General features: G+C 34.8%; 2 protein-coding genes across 2 annotated transcripts; both read right to left on the minus strand.

Moving 5' to 3' along the window:
• Nucleotides 1-2,356: 2,356 nt before the first annotated feature.
• Nucleotides 2,357-3,298, minus strand: LOC124960267 (olfactory receptor 8K3-like). The gene has a single exon (XM_047518975.1). The coding sequence runs from the start codon at nt 3,296-3,298 to the stop codon at nt 2,357-2,359; it is 942 nt and encodes a 313-aa protein (XP_047374931.1).
• Nucleotides 3,299-17,752: 14,454 nt separating this feature from the next.
• Nucleotides 17,753-22,016, minus strand: LOC124958862 (olfactory receptor 8K3-like). The gene is made up of 2 exons (XM_047517397.1): nt 21,989-22,016; nt 17,753-18,684 (listed from the first exon to the last, which is right to left on the minus strand). Exons 1-2 carry the CDS (start codon nt 22,014-22,016, stop codon nt 17,753-17,755), a joined length of 960 nt encoding a protein of 319 aa, XP_047373353.1.
• Between the last annotated feature and the right edge of the window lie 1,937 nt (nt 22,017-23,953).

The following is a 23,953-nucleotide window of genomic DNA, read 5'->3' on the forward strand; positions in this document are numbered from 1 at the left end:
GTTGCAATTTTGAATATTGAACCAAATACAGATGCCTTGCTTACACATAACTTGGTGTATTATTGATTGTACTTACTGCTAGATTTATTAGCTAATATTTTATTTAGAATTTTCAGACAAATGATACCTTTGTCTGTCTTTGATATCAGGGAAGTGGTCCTCAGAATGTCAGAAAACATAAAGTCTTTTTAGATTTTGGAATTTCTAGAGTGGTGATTCCTTTTCCCTTTGACACAGATTCATCATGGCCACTGAGGACTGATTTTTGAGTCAAGGAAGATATTTATTTTTAACACAAACTTCCATTTTCAGCCGATTTTCAACATGAAATTTTTCCTGTGGTGCATCTCAGTGACTCTGTAAATGGACAGCTGCAGTACACCACTGCTTATCACCTTGAGTAGTTTTCATAGACATCCTGATGTGCATACAGTTTTTGTATTTTTCTTATACTAAATTGAAGTTTCTGAATCTGTATTACAAAATGTGAAAATTTACTGATTCAAATTATTTCAGCAAATCATAAAATAATATGACAAATTCTAGTTTTTAAGTGTTTCATGATGTACGGAAAAGTATCTAAACCCTTCTAAAATAACTTATAAATTCATGCATTAATGAAAAAGAAACTAATTTTTAAAATGAAGGTGTGTTATGTTATCAATTGTTAAATGTTAGCATATTGCTCTGTGTTTTTTGTTTATCATTTGACACATTATGAAAATCCAATCAAGGCATATTTTAGTTATAGGGTTTGGTATTATGTTTATTCATATATTTTTGTTTGTATTTTAAAGCAGTTTACCTTTCTATATCATAAAAGTTATAATTTTCAAAATAATTAATTTGGTGAAACACATATATGATTTTTAAATATATTGTTTAAACTTTGTATAATCTTGTACCCACAGAAAAACAATGTAAGTATTCACTTTACATCTGTCCAACATACACTTTCAAAAAAATTACAGTATTTTCTTAGATATTTGTGTATATATGAATAAAAATATAGTGAACCATAAGGTATAAAATTGTCACAATAAACATAAAATCAGTTGTGTAAACAATTTAGGAGTATTTATTACCGGGTGAGAATATACATGTGATTTTACAATGCTACTTAATTATTCCACTCCTATTGATCAGCTGTATAAATAAATTTACTCATATTGGCATGGCAAGAAAAAAAAATTCTTTCTATTATATAAATAAATGCAATGTGTATCTAACAATAAAAATAATGAAAACAAATACAGGATTTTAGAGTGTCATGGATGAAGTATGTTCAGAGAGAAGAAAAGTACATCAATTACTACATATCAAAGTATACTCTCACTAGAATTATAGCATATATCAAACCCTGGTACTATCTTTGTTACTGCCCACAATTCCAAACATTAATTCCATATAGCCAAAGAATGGATTCTAACAAAAAATGTTACGATGATATATGGGGCAAATATAAAGAATGTTGGCTATAGGGAAGAGGCAAAACAAATCCATTTCATCATTAAGGATGCAACTTATATGGGAATTAAAAAACAGAGTATGCCTTTTAAACTAGAGATGTTCTTTTCATTTAGAGAATAAGGCAGAGCGACTGACTATCTATTAACAAAAACAAGCAATGAAAAGGGGAAACATCCTTCCAACTCCCAAAAACTTCTATGGAAAACCTTAAGAAATATATCTTAATTGGTTTCTTCACTCAAATACATACATATTCTGAATGAGAGAGAATTTGAGGCAGCACTTAATGAATCAGGTGCTACATAACCAAATATGTACATTTAATAGACTCTCCCAAGTTCATGTGTGAGAGAAAAGGTACTAAGGAAAACAAAGAAGAGTCTAAGATCCTCACATAGAATAGGAGCATCTGAACACATTCATGTGACTGAATGCTTCAAATTAGCCCAGTACAGAGAGCTACCTGATACCTTTGGAAGTGCATGACCTAAAATGGAAAGATTGTGTTCACACAAAAAGAGGAATTCATACAAAACAGACGTGGGAACTGGAAAGTTATTTGTAGTTGTTTAGAATAAATACAACTATTTAAATCCTCTTCTGTAAATACAAATACAAATCATTCTTACTCTTCTCCAACCTGCTGCTCTGCTACCTGATCTATGCTTGATAGACCCAAAACCTGTTCTAATTCACTCTAGAATTTACTCCATTATTATGATTAAAATCCATCTCTCTCCCTCCAGGAAAACAAAGACTTGACTTTCTTTGTTCACTAATGTATTTTCAGCCTTTAGAAGTTTTACTTTTATTCCATGCTGAACCCATTGGTACTTACTCTACATTCTGCATCCCTTGTTTGTAGAACTCCTTTTATATTTAACTTTTAAGAAATAACATAGCTTATCTTTTTCCATGTGCTTTGTATGGCATGTTTTACGTCTTTGTTCCTCAAGCTATAGATCAAGGGATTCAGCATGGGGATGACAAGTGTGTAAAATATGGAAGATACTTTATCATTTTCAGAGGAATGACTGGACTTGGGCTGTACGTACATAAATATCAAAGTCCCATAGAACACTATGACCACTGTCAAGTGGGATCCGCAGGTGGAGAAAGCCTTGCGCCTGCCCTCAGCTGAATTCATTCTGAGAATGGCTATGAGGATGAGCAGGTAGGACACAAGGACAAAGAGAAGAGAGGACATCAAATCAAAAGCTGCAAAGGTCATGATTATTAGTTCAACATCATGAGTATCTGAACACAGCAAAGATATCAAGGGGACACAGTCACAGTAGAAAAGATTGATGATATTGTAGCCACAGAAGGATAAACTAAAAATCTTTAGGGTGACTAGAAGAGACACAAATGAGCAGTAGAGATAAGGGATTGCCACCAGGGCCTGACACACCCTCTGTGACATGACAACAGTGTAGAGGAGAGGGTTACAGATGGCCACATAGCGATCATAGGACATGGCAGACAGAATAAACAGTTCACCTCCAATGAAGAAGAGAAAGAAAGTCAGCTGGGTAGCACACAAATAATAGGAAATTGTATTTTTTTCTGCAACAAAGTTCACCAACATTTTGGGACCCACAGCTGTAGAATAACCAAGATCGGTGAGAGCCAGGTTTCTGAGAAAAAAGTACATGGGTGTTTGCAGGCTGTGGTCCACCTTGGTGAGGATGATCATGCCCAAGTTGCCCAGCACTGTGATCAGGTAGATGATGAGGAACAGCCCAAACAGTGGAGTCTGCAGCTCAGGGCACGACGTGATGCCCTTCAGAATGAACTCATGCACCAGTGTGAGATGGTTTTTCTCCATCCAGGTATTTTATAAAGCCTATTCTGGGTAAAGATACCAGCACAGTTAAAAAAAAAAATCAGATATCATCAACTGGGATTGCATTATGCAAGGCCAGAGTAAATAAGGTAAAGAGATTTTTCAATTTAGAATATTTAAAAATGCACGTATATTTGCACTTACAATATGTATAGAGATAGTGGTAGATATGAGGTGTTCATCTTTTTTATTCACAGAATATTAATCAGTCTATCCACATTTTGCTTGTCCCAACTGAGGGTTGAACTGCTGTTGGCATTTAATATTTAGATAGTACTGTTGAACTGCTAACCATTTTATTATATCCAGTACCCAACACAAACCAATATTCACATACAAGGCTTGTAAATGCTTTAAGATAAGAAATCCTGATATATATATATATATATATATATATATATATGTATGTATATGTATATATATATGTAAAAGATATAGAGATAAAATATATAAAACAAAAATGAAAAAATATTTTGATAAATGGATGATTATTATACTCTAAGTTTTCTACATGTTCCTTTTTAGTTGTATTCCCAGTGAAATTTAATAGATACATTCAAAAACATACATGACACTATTACATATAGCATAAGAACCTTTTTGTGTAATCCTCCAGAATGTAATAAACTACCTACTTCAAAGTATAGTTCTATAAAATTTTTAGACTTAAACCTGTTGCAACTTAAACTTTTAATGCATTTGATAGATTTGGATGAAAGAATGAATGAATAAAATAGTAATGGATTACACTGAAATTTTCTCTATAAGAAAAAAACCAGGAGAAATATATGTAGGTAGATATAAGCTATATTATACATTAACTTGTATATTACAACAGGTCAAGTAGTACTTAATACGTGCAAATTCTTCCATTCTCTCCTTAGTACTGTTCCTCCCCACTCCATGACAACAATTAGACAATCAGTGTGCTATTATTTTGGATTAATTATTTTCTGTTTCAAAATAATTTAATGACATTTCAATACATGTTATCTTTTTTTTTATTTTTTTATGTTTACATAGGGTAATGATGTTTATTTTATTTTTCCCCTCCCCCCCACCCCTCCCACCCCTCCCACCCCTCTTTTCCCTCTACACAGTCCTTCTTTCCTTCATTCTTAGCGCTCTCCTTAGCCTAACTCTAAACCTAACCCTAAACCTAATGCTAGCCCGTCCCACTCCCCATTATATGTCCTCATCCGCTAATCAGCGAGATCATTCGTCCTTTAGTTTTTTGAGATTGGCATATCTTACTTAGCATGATATTCTCCAATTTCGACCATTTGCCTACAAATGCCATAATTTTATCATTCTTCATTGCGGAGTAATATTCCATTGTATAAATATGCCACAGTTTCTTTATCCATTCATCAACTGAAGGGCATCTAGGTTGGTTCCACAATCTGGCTATGGTGAATTGAGCAGCAATGAACATTGATGTGGCTGTATCTCTGTAGTATGCTGATTTTAAGTCCTTTGGGTATAGGCCAAGGAGTGGGATAGCTGGGTCAAATGGTGTTTCCATTCCAAGCTTTCTGAGGAATCTCCACACTGCTTTCCAGAGTGACTGCACTAATTTGCAACCCCACCAGCAATGTATGAGTGCTCCTTTTTCACCACATCCTCGCCAACACCTATTGTTGCTTGTGTTCTTGATAATCGCCATTCTAATTGGGGTGAGATGAAATCTTAGGGTAGTTTTGATTTGCATTTCCCTTATTACTAGGGATGTTGAACATTTTTTCATATATCTGGTGATTACTTGTACATCTTCTTCTGTGAAGTGTCTGTTCATTTCCTTAGCCCATTTGTTGATTGGATTATTTGTGTTCTTCGTGTAGAGTTTTTTGAGTTCTTTATAGATTCTGGAAATTAGCGCTCTATCTGAGGTATGGTTGGCAAAGATATTCTCCCACTCTGTAGGCTCTCTCTTCACATTTCTGATAGTTTCCTTTGCTGAGAGAAAGCTTTTTAGTTTGAATCTATCCCAGTTGTTGATTCTTGCTTTTATTTCTTGTGCTATGGGAGTCCTGTTAAGGAAATCTGATCCTAAGCCAACAAGTTGAAGATTTGGACCTACTTTTTCTTCTATAAGATGCAGGGTCTCTGGTCTGATTCCGAGGTCCTTGATCCATTTTGAGTTGAGTTTTGTGTAGGGTGAGAGATAGGGGTTTAATTTCATTCTAATGCATATAGTTTTCCAGTTTTCCCAGCACCATTTGTTGAAGAGGCTATCTTTTCTCCATTGCATATTGTTGGAACCTTTGTCTAGTATGAGAAAATTGTATTTATTTGGGTTTGTGTCCATGTCCTCTATTCTGTACCATTGATCTACCTGTCTATTTTGGTACCAATACCATGCCGTTTTTGTTACTATTGCTTTGTAGTAGAGTTGAAGATCTGGTATTGCAATACCCCCTGCTTCGCTCTTGCTACTGAGGATTGCTTTAGCTATTCTAGGTTTTTTATTCTTCCAGATGAATTTCATAATTGCTTGCTCTATTTCTGCAAGGTACATCATTGGGATTTTAATTGGAATTGCATTGAATCTGTATAGCACTTTAGGTAGTATAGCCATTTTAACGATATTAATTCTGCCAATCCAGGAACATGGGAGATCTTTCCATCTTCTAAGGTTTTCTTGAATTTCTTTCTTTAGTGTTCTGTAGTTCTCATTGTAGAGGTCTTTCACCTCTTTTGTGAGATTGATTCCCAAGTATTTTATTTTTTTCGATGCTATTGTGAATGGGGTAGTTTTCCTAATTTCTCTTTCTGAAGATTCATCACTTATGTATAAAAATGCATTGGATTTATGAGCATTGATCTTGTAACCTGCTACTTTACTGAATTCACTTATGAGTTCTAAAAGTTTTCTGGTGGAATTTCCAGGTTCCTCTAAATATATAATCATGTCATCAGCGAACAGGGATAGTTTGAGTTCTTCTTTTCCTATTCGTATCCCTTTAATTTCTTTGGTTTGTCTGATTGCTCTGGCTAGAGTCTCAAGGACGATGTTGAATAGAAGCGGTGAAAGAGGGCATCCCTGCCTTGTTGCAGTTTTTAGGGGGAACGCTTTCAGTTTTTCACCATTTAGAATGATATTAGCCATGGGCTTAGCATAGATTGCCTTTATAATGTTTAGGAATGTTCCCACTACCCCAATTTTTTCTAGTGTTTTGAGCATGAAGGGATGCTGTATTTTACCGAATGCTTTTTCTGCATCTATTGAAATAATCATGTGATTCTTAACTTTAAGTCTGTTGATATGGTGAATGACATTTATTGATTTCCGAATGTTGAACCAACCTTGCATCCCTGGGATAAAACCCACTTGATCATGGTGCACTATCTTTTTAATATATATTTGTATGCGATTTGCTAAAATTTTGTTGAGAATTTTTGCATCGATGTTCATTAAGGATATTGGTCTGAAATTTTCTTTCCTCGATGTGTCTCTGTCTAGTTTAGGTATCAGGGTGATATTGGCTTCATAGAACGAGTTTGGTAGGGTTCCCTCCTCTTCTTTTTCATGGAACAGTTTGAGGAGTATTGGAATGAGCTCTTCTTTAAAGGTTTTGTAGAACTCGGCTGAGAACCCATCTGGTCCTGGACTTTTCTTTGTTGGTAGGCTTTTGATGACCTCTTCTATTTCGTTGCTTGAAATTGGTTTATTTAAGTTGTGTATGTCCTCCTCGTTCAGTTTAGGTAGTTCATATGTCTCTAGAAATTTGTTGATGTCTTCAAGGTTTTCTGTTTTGTTGGAGTATAGATTTTCGAAATAGCTTCTAATTATGTTTTGTATTTCACTCGTGTCTGTTGTGATGTTTCCTTGTTCATTCCGAATTTTAGTAATTTGAGTTTTCTCCCTCTTTCTCTTTGTTAGTGTGGCTAAGGGTTTATCAATTTTATTTATTTTTTCAAAGAACCAACTATTTATTTTGTTAATTTTTCCGATTGTTTCTTTTGTTTCGATTTCGTTGATTTCAGCTCTGATTTTAACTATTTCCTGTCTTCTACTACTTTTGGTATTGGTCTGCTCTTCCTTTTCTAGTGCTTTGAGCTGTAGTGTTAAGTCGTTTATTTGTTGATTTCTACTTCTTTTTTTGAATGCACCCCATGAAATAAATCTTCCTCTAAGTACTGCTTTCATAGTGTCCCAGAGATTTTGGTATGATGTGTCTTTGTTCTCTTTTACTTCTAAGAATTTTTTTATTTCCCTCCTGATGTCTTCTGTTATCCATTCATCATATAATAGTGTATTATTTAGTCTCCAGGTATTGGAGAAGTTTCTGTTTTTTATTCTGTCATTTATTTCTAATTTCAATCCATTATGATCTGATAGAGTACAAGGTAGTATCTCTATCTTCTTGTATTTACTAACAGTAGCTTTGTGGCATAAAATATGGTCTATTTTAGAGAAGGATCCATGTGCTGCTGAGAAAAAAGTGTATTCATTCTTTGTTGGATGGTATATTCTATATATGTCCATTAAGTCTAAATTGCTGATTGTGTTGTTGAGATCTATAGTTTCTTTATTCAATTTTTGTTTGGATGATCTATCCAGTGGTGAGAGAGGTGTGTTAAAATCGCCTAGTATTATTGTGTTGTGGTCTATTTGATTTCTGGAGTTGAGAAGGATTTGTTTGACGTACGTGGATGAGCCAATGTTCGGGGCATAGATATTTATGATTGTTATGTCTTGCTGATTTATGCTTCCCTTAAGCAGCATGTAATGTCCTTCTTTATCCCTTCTGACTAGTTTTGGTTTGAAGTCCACATTATCTGAGATGAGGATGGATACTCCAGCTTTTTTGCTGTGTCCGTGTGCATGGTATGTTTTCCCCCATCCTTTCACCTTTAGTCTATGGGTGTCTCTTTCTATGAGATGAGTCTCTTCCAGGCAGCATATTGTTGGATTTTTCTTTTTAATCCAATCTGCCAGTCTGTGTCTTTTGATTGATGAATTCAGGCCATTAACATTCAGGGTTATTATTGTGATATGATTTGTATTCCCAGTCAATTGACTCATATTTGTTTTTGACATGATTTGGTTTCTCCTTTATTTGGCTATTCCTTTAGGCTAGCGCCTCCTGTTGCTGATTTGCATCGTTGTTTTTCATCTCTTCCTCATGGAATATTTTGCTGAGAATGTTCTGTAATGCTGGCTTTCTTTTTGTAAATTCCTTTAGCTTTTGTTTATCATGGAAGGATCTTATTTCATCGTCAAATTTGAAGGTAAGTTTTGCTGGGTATAAGATTCTTGGTTGGCATCCATTTTCTTTCAGGGCTTGGTATATGTTGTTCCAGGCCCTTCTAGCTTTTAGGGTCTGGATTGAAAAATCCGCTGATATTCTTATTGGTTTTCCTCTGAATGTAATTTGATTCTTTTCTCTCACGGCCTTTAAAATTCTGTCTTTATTTTGTATGTTAGGTATTTTCATAATAATGTGCCTTGGTGTGGGTCTGTTGTAATTTTGTATGTTTGGAGTTCTATAAGCCTCTTGTACTTGGTTTTCCATTTCATTCTTCAGATTTGGGAAATTTTCTGTTATTATTTCATTGAATAGATTGTTCATTCCTTTGGTTTGTTTCTCTAAGCCTTCCTCAATCCCAATAATTCTCAAATTTGGCCTTTTCATGATATCCCATAGTTCTTGGAGATTCTGTTCATGATTTCTTACCATCTTCTCTGTTTGTTCAACCTTGTTTTCAAGGTTAAATATTTTGTCTTCAATGTCTGAGGTTCTGTCTTCCAGGTGTTCTATCCTATTGGTTATGCTTTCTATGGAGTTTTTAACTTGGTTTATTGTTTCCTTCATTTCAAGGATTTCAGTTTGGTTTTTTTTCAGTATCTCTAACTCTTTATTGAAATGATCTCTTGCTTCCCGTATTTGGTCTTTTAACTGTTGATTGGTGCGATCATTTAATGCCTGCATTTGCTCTTTCATCTCCTCCTTCAATGCCTGCATTTGCTCTTTCATCTCCTCATTAGCTTCCATGATCGTTTTAATTACGTACATTCTGAACTCCCTTTCTGACATTTCTTCTGCTGTGCTGTCATTGGGTTTTATTGATGTAGTATCTAGGTTTGTTTGGGACATTTTCTTCCCTTGTTTTCTCATAATGGTCAGTTGTCAGTGGGACCCTGAGATATTGCAGTTTTCCACTATTGGCTTATAGTGTCCCAGTAGATTTCCAGTGTATCACCTCCCAGCCTTCAGTAGCCTGATGTCTTGGAGGAATCTGATAAAGCAGCTCATTCGAAGAATACTGCCCCTAGCCCCCTACTGGTTCCACGTTTTGGAACTGGCTCTGTGCGGAAATGCTCTCACTGTGGGCCTGCACCGTGTAGCTGGCCGTGTGGGAAGAGCCCACTGCCGGAGTGTGGAAGACTACCTTGGGAAGACTCTAGCTGCCCTGCCCAGCTCCGCTAAGCCACCTCTATCTGGGCCTGTCACCCGGGCTGAGCTTTACCCAGTGGGCAGACTCACCCGTGGCTCTATTTCAGTCCGAGTCTCTCTATGCCTCCCCCTCTTAGCTCCTGGGTTCTGGAGCGACCGGGGGTGCAGTCTCCCTCTAGGCCGCCATCTTGGATCTCCCCGTGAAGAGAGCCCGCAGCCGGAGTGGGCAGAGCCGCCTGAAGAGGTCTCCGGCTGCCCTGCCCTGATCTCTGAGGCTGCTTGCAGATCGAGGCTCTCCGCTGGTTCTTTGCAGGAGTACACTGCGCTGCAGCGGCTCCGGGACTCGGAGCCTGCTCTGTTCAGAAAGGCTCTCACTAGCGGGCCAGTTCCGTTCCGAGAACCTGGAGAAGCTGGCTGTCATACATGTTATCTTGATATGAATTTACTTAAAATATTATTTTCCTCAGTAAGAATATTTGTTATGATTGAAATATGCTTGTATTTAATAAATCAGATCCACTTTTTCATACCAAAAAAACTTAAAGACTATAAGAAATTTTGAACAACAACAAAGATATGTCATTGCATTGATTTTACACAATGAAGTCTCATAAAATTCATTTTGAACATTTTGAGTGAATACACACACACACACTTCTTTTTTTAAGTATTGGCGATTGAACCCAATGCACTTTACCAACTGAGCTACATCCCAACCATTTTTAATTTTTGTTTTGAGACAAGGGCTTGCTAAATTACCCAAATTGGTCTCAAACTTGCCATTCTCCTACCTCAGCCTCCTGATTCACCTAGATTACAGGCTGTACCAGCACGCACAGTAGAAATAATGTATTTTAAAGAAAAGAAGTCTAATTTAAGTACCTACCCTTGACTAAATTATGCGATGTGTATGTACAAATATGTGACAATATTGGTTACTATGTTGTATCGATAATTTTAAAGGTTGAAATGATTATAATAATTTTTATAAAATTTTATATCCTATAAAATTCTATATTTTGTATTCTATAAAATTTTCTATGGTACACAATAGGGACTCAATAAATAAACTAGAGTTGAGGTACACATTTACTGTTGGATACATTTTGAAATCTTCTGCCGCAAGGCCACAAAAACTTCTTCCAAATATGACAGAGCACATTATGTTAATAAATGTGCATATGACCAAATAGAATATATTTGATTATCTCGAAGAGCCCAGGTATTAAAAATCTAGCATACTAGCAGATAAATGGCATTTAAGTAAAACAATTATTATTCTTTTGTTATTATTTTTGAAGAAAATTAATACCAAAATGTTCTAGATAAAAAGAAATTGTAATTGGCACAATTTGCTTAAATATAGTGACAGTCATCTGTACATGAGCTACAAGCACATGAAATCATTCAGTTTTGCAACATGTACTTGTACAGATACCTTTCTCACATTAAATATTTCAAATTTGTCAGATATAGCATTAGATAAATATCTTCAATGGATGCAATAATAAATGTTTTTTTTATTATTTTTGTTTCGTTCATAATAATGAAAATACCTCTAAATAGGGTGCATATGATAAATCAGTACCAATATCCCTTTAAAGCAAAGAAAGATAAACATGCTTCCTTTAACCAGCTTTGGAGTTTAATGGCAAGAATTAAAGAAAAGCTTTTTCATTGTTCATTAATCCTTATTGAATTTTCAAGTTTATTTTTTAAAATTAGATTCAAAAACATGTGGTGGCATCTAAATACATTTTACTATTACCATTTCTTTAAAACTGGTCACTTAAAGTCTCCTGATACTAGAAAAATGTTTTCATATGTCTAAACAAGAGGTCAATTTTTTTCCTTATGAAGAGATCACAGATAAATCTCTTTCATACATTTATTTACATAATTAAAATTTAACGACTTTCTGAGAGAGTTCCCAAAAAAACTAAGAGCCGCTAAGTATGGAAGGACATTAAAATGGGATAAATGATCCTTGCTGTTACAATTTCTCCTTAAAAAAATAGTTTTTTATTTATGTTTCATCTACTATCACTTTTCCCATCCATTTGATATGAAACTGAATGTGTTCAAAATTAAGTATTTTCTCAGTACATACAATGTAAGCATTTCATGCTTATGAGTGCTTACCAGTTCAACTTGGGTGCAAATAATAATATTTAATATGCAGAGAGAAGAAAGAGTTCCTACTCTGAATGTTGTTCAAGCATTATGGAGTAGTAGAAGCATAGAAGCATAAAAGCTAATCAGATATAGAATAGATGTAATAGCCATAACAAATGTGATAATTTCTAAAGAGACATTTACCACAGTGTGACCTCATAAAACCTTCCTCTGTTACCTATAATGAAGCTTCTTTTGTGATCCTCCCATGTATTTCCGAATTTGGCATTTTCAAGGACAATTTATGCATTGTTTCAACTTTAGAGATGATCCCTGAGGAAATGCAAAGCAATTTATTTATTATCACTATGGCACTTGAATGCTTAATGAAATGCCTGGAGGCTGTCCACAGATTGTCAGGGGCAACGTTTTTCACATTTGATTTTCTTCCTTCCTTCCTTCCTTCCTTCCTTCCTTCCTTCCTTCCTTCCTCTCTCTCTCTTTCTTTCTTTCCTTCTTTCTTTTTCTCCTCATCATAGAATCCTCCAAACTTAATTCTGCATTTTATCCAAGAAGCATCTGAACATTAGGGTTCCAGAAATATTAGTGCTCTCACTTTCCTTGCAGCATAATTTGAAGGAGCAAAGCTGTATAAATATTCATTGATGGATGAATAAATAAAAAGTGATATATGCAAACAATGGACTATCTTTCAACCTTAAAGATTTCTATCCTGATATGTGTGATAACATGGAGGTACTTGGAGAACATTATTCTGAATAAACCGATCATCGAATGATGAATACTGCATGTTGCCATTTACATGAGATATTCAAAATACTCAAACTCACAGATTCAGAAAGTGGAAGGATGGCTGCAAAGGACAGAGAGTTGGGGGAAATGAGGAGTTGATAATAAATAGGCATGAAGACTCAATATTTTCAAGATAATCAAATTCCAGAGATGTGTTGAAAAACATTGTGCCAATTGTTAACAGTACTGAATTGCGTAGTTTCAATATTAAGAATGCAGAATTCATGTTAAGCACAGTGACTGGGCATGGTAGCACAGGCCTCTAATCCTAGTGGCTCAGGAGGTTGAGGCAGAAGGATCACAAGTTCAAAGCCAACCTCTGCAATTTAGTGAGGCCTTAAGCAACTTAGTTAGACACTGTCTCAAAATAAAATGTAAAAAGGGCAAAAAAAAGCACTATGTTTTTAAAAGGAATAAAGTATTTGACGTAGAAACATCTTTGCAATGAAAACAAGATGTGCTGGAAAGCAAGGCTAGATAGAACACAGTAAAGAACCTTTTCTGATCTTTCCATCTTGGATTTCAGCAATGAGAAAGTGTATCATCTGTAAAGCTCTCACAAAGTAATAATGTCAAAAGAAAACACAGCTAAAAGCTGAGTAGGGGCCAGACTAGTATGTATTTGTTTTTCTTGAATTTAAGACTAATCTTGATGAAAATGCTGTATAGTTTCTGTATTCTGTGAGGAATTAAAAATGGATCTATACCTGTGGTACAGATGATAAAAAGGGGGGAGGGGACACAGCATCATGAGTCAACTCAGGGATAATACTTAGGAATTTCAGTCCATTACCTGAACCACAGCCTGCGATTGAGAATGGAGCTCATTGCTTTGAACTGAAATCAGGTGCTGATGACTTCATGGAAAGTGCTCTGGGCTTATGGCAACAGTGATAAGTGTTTGGATTAGAAGTATTCGATGAAGTTATTCAGATCCATCAGTATCAGCATTTGTGTACCCACATACTTAAATGCACATATTAGTATAAATACTGGAAAATGCAAATAGAGGATTTTTGTTCTGCATTTTAAGTGAACCAAGACAGAATTCACATTAATCTTTATTTTAAAGTATCTGCAAAAGAAGAGAATTGCAGATTGTTGTATATTGTTCCATATACAACCCAGTGGTGCCAGGACAGTGGTGTGCATTGTGGAAAAGCCAAAGGAAGTGCCAGAGATTGTGTGTGAGACCTATGATTTATTGAGGAAAGCTTATGAGATCAGTGATTGCTCCAAGAAGAGTTTGGTGGTGAGAGGCTGAAGAGATGGCACCTGCATCCCTCAAGGAGCTTCAGCAAGCAATTCCTCTTCTCCCTCGTGCTTTGTCCAGTGATACCTGACTGATCAGTGACTCATATCCTTTCTATGGTGTCCTCAGTTCCAGCCAGTCACCATTGAGAGAGGAACAGAAACAGTGACATAATTAGCAACAGAATGCTTAGTTTTATTGTATGACCAGCATCCCAAAGGAACAGTACCCTAGCATACATGCAAGAAAGTAACTTTCTACAGGTAACACTAACAGGGCCTAGTTCCTGCTGTGCATGAAAAAGCCAGTTTCCTCAATGATAATATGCATCTGGTCATCTTGACCCAGGCTTGTTCTCATTTTCTCCTTAGCTTGGCAAGGTTTTAGGAAACATAAAGGGGACATGTGTGGATATGGTGTTTAACTTCCCCCCTTTTCTTTAACAGTTATGCATATTAATGAATAAAAACAAAAATTTCACCTTACCCACTTGATATAGACATATGGAACATCATTTTTTAAAATGTGGAAAATGTGCTTAAACGATAAACCATTTTTTTTCAAATTTTTCTGTGTTGCCTCTTTTGCATCTTTATCAAATTAAAAATGATGTGACTCAGCATGGGAATCACAATTGTATAATATAGCTATTTTATTAAGTCATGATACAAAGCCTAGTTGGAATTTTAACTCTCATATCTGAAAAGAAAAGTCCTATGAGAAATGGATACACATTAGGAAGAACCACATGGAGAAAAGACTGTTTTCCTTCAGCAGAGTATATCCTCAGAATAGCCAACAGAAGGAAACCATAGGAGATCAGGACTACTAGTACAGTAGATATCTCAGGAAACCTGGAACAGAACAAGAGGAGAAGCTGGTTTGTGCTGATCTTAAAATAAGCAATAGCAAGGACAGAAGGGATATCACCGAAAATGTGTCTGATCTCATTGATCCACAGGATAGTGTGAAAATGGCCACTGTGTGTATACTAGCCTGCAGAATTCCTCCAACATAGGACACAAAGATGAGTGTCACGTAGCCTGTCTGATAAGCTCACTGAATTGTGTAGTCAAAGGCTACATAGTTTCATAAGCCTTTGCAACCAAGAGAAATCCTTCTGTGTCTCTGAAAGTTATACCAAGAAACATCTATGCTGCATATCCAAGGAAGTTTCCAACTTACAGTTTGTTCAAAGTTTGTGTCATTAATGCATATTGGAACTTCCACTTTTTTTTGTATTCATTAACATGTCACATACGTTTTATTTCTTTATTTCTAGTTTGTCAATATAGGTAATGACCTTTTGATTTTCAAATGATAAGTGAAACTTTAGATTCTGGCTTAAATCCAGCACAGTGTATTATTGTTTGTATGTTCTGCTAAATTCACCTTCTAACATTTCATTAAGAATTTTGAAAGATTTGATGCCTTTATTTGTCTGTGATATCAGGTGAGTACTCCTCAAAAAGTTGAAAAATGTACCACCTTCTTAGTTTTCTTTAAATGTTTCTAAGAATTAGTTACTCTTTTTTTTCCCCTATACATTTTGAAGAATTTCAGATTGAATCACCTGGACCTGATTTGGGGATGGTGTGGGAAGATTGCTTTTAATACATTTCCATTTTGTGACCCTCTTCATTCATGATTTTTTTTTCTAACGTGTTGTTTAGTGTCTCTGAAATTATTCAGTATAATACCCCACAGCTTATGATTCTAATCGTAACTACAGATTTGTTTGTTTAAATACTCAGAGGGCTCTTAATTTTCAAAGTATCTTATTCTAAATTGTATAGACCTTTGGAATCATTATTGTATACAATATTTAATTCTATTGACTCAAATTTTCCAATCAAGTATTTAAATCATATGCCTTTCTTGGCTTTTAGAATATTACATTCAATGAAAAAAATCCATGAAATACCTTCTAATTCCACATAATAATGCAATAAACACCAATTTTCTAAATGAGCAAGATGTTATAAAATGTTCAACCAGAGCATACTAATAATGTGATAATTTGAAGAATTATCAAAAAGCTTCTCAATGTTTATTTTAGTAGTAACATATTAGGCAATATTTATTCACAGTGTGGTTTTTGAAATTTAAATATTAGAATTATTTTTTCTTAAAAAGTTATAATTATCACTGAAATTAATTTGAAGAAACATAATTAGGAATTATATTAATTTATACATATACAGAATTTGTATTCCCAAACTACTAATTAGAAACATTTCATTTTATCTCTGTTCAACGTAAGGTCTCTTGGGAATTAAAATATTTTTTTAGCTAGGTACAGTGGCACACACCAGTAATCCCAGTGACTTGGGAGACTGAGGATGGAGGATTGCAAGTTCAAAGCCAGCTTCAGCAGCAACTTAGTGAGACCCTATGTCAAAATAAAATATTAAGTAAGGGCTCAGGGATGAGGCTCAGTGTTGAAACATCACTGTGCTTAATCCCCAGTACAAACAAAAAGAATATATATATATATATATATATATATATATATATATATATACCATTTGCAGAAATTTTGTCATATATAAGCCTCTTAGTTATATATACCTACACATGAAAATATACAATTGCTGTTAGTATTCCAATGAAATATTTTTATTCACATTTGATAGGTTCAAAGATAACATTATTACATGATGGTATTCTAAGAAAATAGACCAGTCCTTACATAATATAAAGGAAATGCTACAAATGTGAAAGAATAACAATAATAATAAAGCACGGATAACTTTAGAGAGAGTTACAAAGTGTGTCCAGAAGATAAGACAATTATATATAGATACATATCATGCTAATCTCTATTGGAAATATATTATGGTTCAAATTGTGAGACTATCTTTGTTTGCTTCCATTAACCGGGATTATGAAATAATGGAGGTTAACCAAAAGATAGTACACTGTCATATGTACCAAACCTAAAGAATGTTATCCAAAGGGGAAAGAATGAGAGAGAGAGAGAGAGAGAGAGAGAGAGAGAGAGAGAGAGAGGCCAAGAGTCTATTCCATAAGAGACAAGTTCCTTAGGTAAGAATAAAATAAGAAATAGACAATGATTTTTCAAACAGGATTTATTCTTTGCATTTAAACCTGGTAAAGGAGAGTAAATAGCATGAGACAAAAGAAAGCTCTAATGAATCAAGACTGAGCCAGGAAAGAAGTGGGAGCAAAACCCAGAAGCTTCAAGGGCAGAACTTAAGAGATCTGCCTTAATTGGTGCATTCACTTCCATACACAGATGCGGTGAATTAGGTAAGATTACATACAGCACTGAACCTATAGGCTACTAAATAGTCAAATATGTTAATAGAATGTCTTGGACACATATAAAACTAAGACTATTGATAAGAAAAGAGAAAAATCTCAAGATCTTCAAGTGGAAAAGGAAAATGAGCAGATTTTTGTGACTGATTCCTTCAAATAATCAAGCTACACAACTTATAGAAATGTGCTTAAGACAGAACGGTTACATTTACATCAAAGAACAACAAGCATGTGAACAGAAAATACGTTTCATAGTTGAGATTACAGAAAAGTACGACTCCTTTTCTGCACATATTACTTATTCTCACTCTCCTACTGCATACACCTTAAAATATATAGACCCTAAGCCCATTTATTCAGAATTTCCTTAATTTTTATACCACAATTCATCTCTCCCCCTCAAGGAAGGCAAAATCTTTCAGTTATTGTTCAATTAAATATTTATAGTATTCAGAAATGTGAAGGTCAATCTTTAAAGATATGTCAAACCCAGTTCTGCTTACTGTTCTGGAGGGAAACAGAACAGGTTCACAACCAAACACAATTTATGACTCATAGAATATATAAACATCAAGAAAATACATTGCATATCTTATTCCAGGTTCTCTTTAGGGCATACTTTACATCTTTGTTCCTCAGGCTGTAGATCAAGGGATTCAACATTGGGATGACCATAGTATAAAATATGGAAGCCACTTTATCGGTGTCAAAGGAGTGGTTGGACTTGGGCTGCACATACATAAATATCAAAGTCCCATAGAACACAGTGACCGCTGTCAGGTGGGATCTGCAGGTGGAGAAAGCCTTGCGACTGCCCTCAGCTGACTTCATCCTGAGAATGGCTATGAGGATGAGCAGGTAGGACACAACAATGACCAGAAGAGAGGAAATCAAATTAAAAGCTGCTAAGATCAGAATTATCACTTCAATTTCATGTGTGTTTGAGCAGAGCAAAGATATTAAAGGGAGACTGTCACAGTAGAAATGACTGATGACATTGTAGCCACAGAAGGATAAGGTAAAAATCTTTATGGTAACTAGAAGAGACACAAATGTGCAGTAGAGATATGGGATTGCCACTAATACATGACATACCCTCTGTGACATGATGACAGTGTAGACGAGAGGGTTACAGATGGCCACGTAGCGGTCATAGGACATGGCGGACAGAATAAAGAGTTCACTGATAATAAACACAAGAAAGAAAGCTAGCTGTGTAGCACAAAAGTGATAGGAGATTGTATTTTGATCCACAACAAAATTTACTAACATCTTGGGTCCTACAACTGTAGAATAACCAAGATCTGTAATAGCCAGGTGTCTGAGAAAAAAGTACATGGGTGTTTGTAGGCTGTGGTCCACCTTGGTGAGGATGATCATGCCCAAGTTACCCAGCACTGTGACCAGGTAGATGATGAGGAACAGCCCAAACAGTGGAGCCTGCAGCTCAGGGCGCAACGTGATGCCCTTCAGAATGAACTCATGCACCACTGTGAGATTGGGTTTTTCCATCCAATTTTATTAGAAAGCCTGGATTGGAAACACACAGTAGCAATGTCAGTAGATTACAAATATTATCATGTGGAGATTTATTCTACAAATCTGCAAATAAGATAAATCCTTAGTTTCTGAGTTATATTAAAAAATAGACATCTTTACAAATGAAAATATGCAGAAATCGAGACTGAGATCAACTTATTCTGATATAGGGTGATTTGGCTTACCAATGAAATTTGTGCAATGTCTGGAGATATTTTGATATTTGCAACAAGAAAATGAATTGCTACTGTCATCTGATGATTAAAGAGTATCTGTGATCCACAATATCTTGCCCAAAACAATATCCACACCAACAACTTGTACCAAGGTTGAGAAACCTACATAGATAGATAGATGATAGATAGATAATGATAGATGCATAAATAGATGAATAAGCAGAGATACTGATGAAGTTATACAGAATTATAAAGCAAAAATGGCCACCAAAGTTTAAATAACCTAAATACTATTTTTGTTAGATAAATGGATAATTGTACTATTCTTTAATATTCTGTATAATTGCAATAACATCTTGACATCTGTTAATTTCATTTAACAAACGAACATTGTATTGTTGTAAATTACACAAGAAAATGTCTAATAATCAATTTTCTAATGCATACAACTCTCTCCTTCAATAAATGGTCCTTTGAAATTCAAATTCTCACAGGTAGAGTTGAAAATGTACCACAATTGCCAGTTATGAATAGGAAACTCTAAGTGATCACGTTGCTAATTGTTTTTATCAAAAGAAACAAATCAGAAGAAAGATATACATAGGTTAATACTGTTTTATTTGCATGTAACCTTTTCATCTATAACTCTGTGACAGTAATTTAGCCTAAACACTTTATTCTCAGATACAAAATCAGTATATCCTTCCAGATTTGTTGAGAAGGTGATTAAATAATTCGGTGTGCACATATTACCCACTAATAGCTCTCAGGATCATGTTCTTATTGCTGGTGTTTTTTGCTTGGTTTTGTTTGTTTTTTTAACAGCAAACTACCTGAAGAAGTTTTCCTTACAGATGAACATGAACACTCCTCAGCACTTTACTCACCAAACTCAGATGATGAATAGGTGAGGAACAGGTCAAGGTAGGATGTAAACTTGCAACCTGTCCTGATCTCTGCAGCTGCCCCAGTTTCTTGAAGACTTAAATTGAACCAACTAGGCTGTGGTTTTGGATGACCTACCATCTATAGTTTTTAAATTTAATAAAATTTTAATGCAAGATATTATGATTCAAATTCACTTAAAATATTAATCTTCCCCTGGGTACACTGTCAGAGTAATTGATATATACTTGTTTACATGTAACAAATCCAATATATAGTACATGCAAGAACACAGGGTGAGTATAAGGAAGTCTGATCAAATTAGGACAAACAGGTGCATTCTGTCTTTATACAAAAAAGAGTCAAGAAACTGGATTTGGATGAAGGGACACTGTACTTTAAGGAGAAAGAAAGTTTCATATGCTTTTGATTTTATAAATTTCTATCCTGTATAAAACTTATAATATGATATGTAATATCATAGAAATATAATGAAACACAATCAAAATGACATATGCATGGAGTCTTAGATGTTATTTGAAATCCCTCTGTCCACAAAGTCCACAAGAACATTTTTTCAAATGTGATAAAGCATTTTGGGTAAATGAACATGTGTAAAAAACAAGATATATCTTCATGGTTCTAATAGACTGGACATTGAAAGGAGTAACATGCAAGCAGGCATTTCACAGTGAAGGCAGAATAATTATTACCACTTGTGTAAAATAATGTGAGCACCAATCTCTCCTAAACTACCAAAGAAGAATAAGGGCATACTTTACACTGAAAATTATGACAGAAGTCTGTAAGAAATGCATAGGAAAACAGGCAAAATCATGACATTTGACAATGTTAAATATACAGCTGATTAGGTACAACTTCCATTTACTGTATGTAAAATCCTGCATACACTGTTATGACTATCTGAAATTCAACCTTGCCCTATACATACATTACATACATGCTTCTTTAATTAGAAATATGAAAGTGCACCAGTGTAAAGCATTAGAGAAATACTTTTGATAAATCCAATAAGAAAAAGGGTATATCTTGTTTTTGTTGTTTAGTTTGCTGGAATCTGTAATCATAAGAAGCTAAAAGACAAAGTGCCTTGTTAAGTACCAATCTCCTAAGAGGTAAGCAGAGATAGAAGCTGCTTCCTCTCACCAGTCTTAGAGTTCAATGGAAAAAATAACAATCTGCTTTTATGTCTGTCTGTCTTTCCCTTCCTCTTTACTTCCTTCCTTCCTTTCTTTTCTTTTCTTTCTTTTTTTTTTTTTTTTTGTATCAGGAATTGACCCCACTGAGCCACATCCCCAGCCCTTTTCTTGTATTTTATTTTGAGACAGGGTCACACTAGTTTGCTTACAACCTCTCTAGGCTGCTGCCATACTCTGCCTCAGCTGCCCAAGCTGCTGGGATTAAAGGTCTGCAAAACAATCTGCTTTTTCATAGTTTGCTATTTTTACTGAATATTAGAATTTAATTTTTAACCCTATGCACCAAGAAAAGTTGAATCAGATACCACTCCAAAATAAAGAATATTTTACCATCAGTATACAACTGGGGACTTTGTCTCCTAATCGTCAAGAAAGGCTTTCCATCTCTCAGTGTAAAGTGGAAACTCCCATTTGCTTATTAAGAGATTGAGAATGTATCACATTTACATATAATTTACATAATCATTAAATTTTAAATTACTTTTGAAAGGGTGACAAAAAGAGCCTAGAGTGACTAAATTAGTATTTGGGAGAACTTCAAAATGAATGACTGAATTTTGGCAGTCCTTCAGCCTCTTGGGTTGGAGTTGTCATTCAGTGGTGCAGTACTTGTCCAGTAGGAATGGGGCCCTGCGAATTGCCAGCAACAAGAAATTCGAATTTTGCCTTTCACCCCCCAAAAAATCCTTTGGGGTTCATCTCCTCATGTCCTCTTTCTTTGAACTTCTGTCATTCATACACACACACACACACACATACACACATAACATAATACACACATGAATGTATACATATGTGTATATATAATATATTATTATATATGTGTTTATATTTTTCAACCTCACAATCTGTTTCCAAAATACTCAATTTAAAAATATTCAATATTAAAAAATTAATATGAAGAGAAAAGAAAGAGATCTTAGTGCATTTAAGGCATTGCAAAGGAGAAATAGTCACTTTCATTAGATGGCAAAGCCAGGGAATATTGTGTCCATTTCTGTAGATATTATTCATATACTATACCCCTTGAAACCTTCACTCTTTGTTACCTGTAATGAAATATCTCTCTTGATCCCCCCATGTTTTCTTAACATGGCATTTGTGAGGATGTTTTATAGATTTTTTTTTATATTTTGAGACTCTCCCTGAGGAGGAGTCAAGCAACAAGTAGATTATCCCTAAAGCATTTGAAAGTATAATCAAAAGCCTAGAAGATATCCACTAATTATCAAGGACAATTTGTATTCAACTGTGGATTCATTTATTTATTAATAGTATAGTATGAACCAGCCATCCAACTTCTGGATTTTGTTCAAAAGAATTGAAATTAGAACTCAAGGAGATATCAGTGCCCTCCTGTTCTTTGAAACAGCCCAAAGTGGAAGTAACATAAATATGCATTCATGGTGGAAAACATGAATACAATTTATGTACAATATGGAATATTCATAAGACTTAAAAATGATATACTCTGCTGAATGTGGTGGTGCATGTCTGTAATCCCAGTGACATGGGAGGCTTAGGCAAGAGGATTGAAAGTCTGAGGCCAGTTCCTGGAACATAGCAAGACTCTATTTTAAAATTTAAAAAACAAAAATTTTTAGGATGTAGCTCAGAAGTAAAGCACCTCTGGATTCAATCCCCAGAACCAAAGAAAAGCGGGGAGGACAGGTTTTGGCTCAGTGGTAGAGTACTTGCCTAGCACATGTAAAGCACCACATTTAAAAAAAAATAGATAAATAAATAAAATAGAAGTATTATAAAACCTCTTTAAAAAAATATATCCTCTAACATATGATATCACAGAAACCTTGGAGAAAATTATGTTGAATAAAATAGTCACAGACAAATAATTAATGATTTTCACTTATGGTATTAAAAATTATGAAATCAGAATGTAGGATGATAGTTTCCAAGGGTTAGGGGTTGGGGGAAATGAGGAGTTGCTAACAGATGTGAAGAGTCAATTACTGAAATCAAATATGTTCCAGAGGTCTGCTGTGAAACATTGAGTTACAGTTAAGAGTTCAGCTTTATACATTTGAAATTATTAAAACTGCAGCTTTTATGTTTACTACTATGAAATGAGTATTTAAAAATCATAATGAAGTACCGTACAAACTCTTAACAGGTGTGACTCTCGAAAATATAATACTCAAAGCATCTGGGGAACAAAGGTCACCTCTATTATGAATACTTTTGGAGTTATACAGAAAAGAAAAGGAAAAGAAAACACATGAGGAAGGATGAGCAAAGCCAGAATGAGGAGAAATTAACTTTCACTGGTGGAAATACTGCTCTAGAGTTGGTGGCTATAAAGCATTGTGAACATAATTGGCACTAAATCATTACCTTTTAATTTAAAATAATTCACTTCAAGGAAGGTGAATTTTACTTCAATAAAGTATCTTTAAATGAGTTTAGATATAACTTACATGTTTGTTGTCTATGTCTTTTATAAGTAGTGCCTATTTTTATAATGTGTCTATGTAGTATGTATGCATTCTTGATAATAAATTGTGTATTTTACATGCAATAAGTAATTGTCTTTTTATTAGTCATAATAGTTTTGGTTTACAGAAGTTTCCCATGTAGTGTGCTTACATTAGTTTGTGTTTAAAAATTATTAATTTTTAATGAAAAAACAAAAGGGATTCTACTTAATAGTTCTGGTAAATGTTAAAATATTAACCATAAAAATATACCTTTTTTTTTTTAAGTACTGAGGATTGAACCCAAGAGTGATTAACAACTGAGTCACATCCCCAGCCCTTTTTTATATTTTATTTAGAGACAGGGTCTCCCTGAGTTGCTAAGTACCTCACTAAGTTGCCGAGGCTGACTTTGACCTTGGGATACTCCTGCCTCAGTCTCTGGAGCTGCCAGAATTACAGATGTGCGCCACCTTAGTTGGCACAAATAAAGATTTACTTTTCCCTATAATTTAATGG

This window comes from Sciurus carolinensis, chromosome 11 (assembly GCF_902686445.1).
Source record: "Sciurus carolinensis chromosome 11, mSciCar1.2, whole genome shotgun sequence".
Lineage (NCBI taxonomy): Eukaryota > Metazoa > Chordata > Mammalia > Rodentia > Sciuridae > Sciurus > Sciurus carolinensis.

Coding starts and splice junctions, on each gene's coding strand:
- LOC124958862 (XM_047517397.1), bottom strand. CDS start 22,016: ATGAATAATATCTACAGAAATGGACACA. Junction 18,685..21,988: donor TATCTACAGAAATGGACACA/ATATTCCCTGGC, acceptor GGATGGAAAAAC/CCAATCTCACAGTGGTGCAT.
- LOC124960267 (XM_047518975.1), bottom strand. CDS start 3,298: ATGGAGAAAAACCATCTCACACTGGTGCATGAGTTCATTCTGAAGGGC.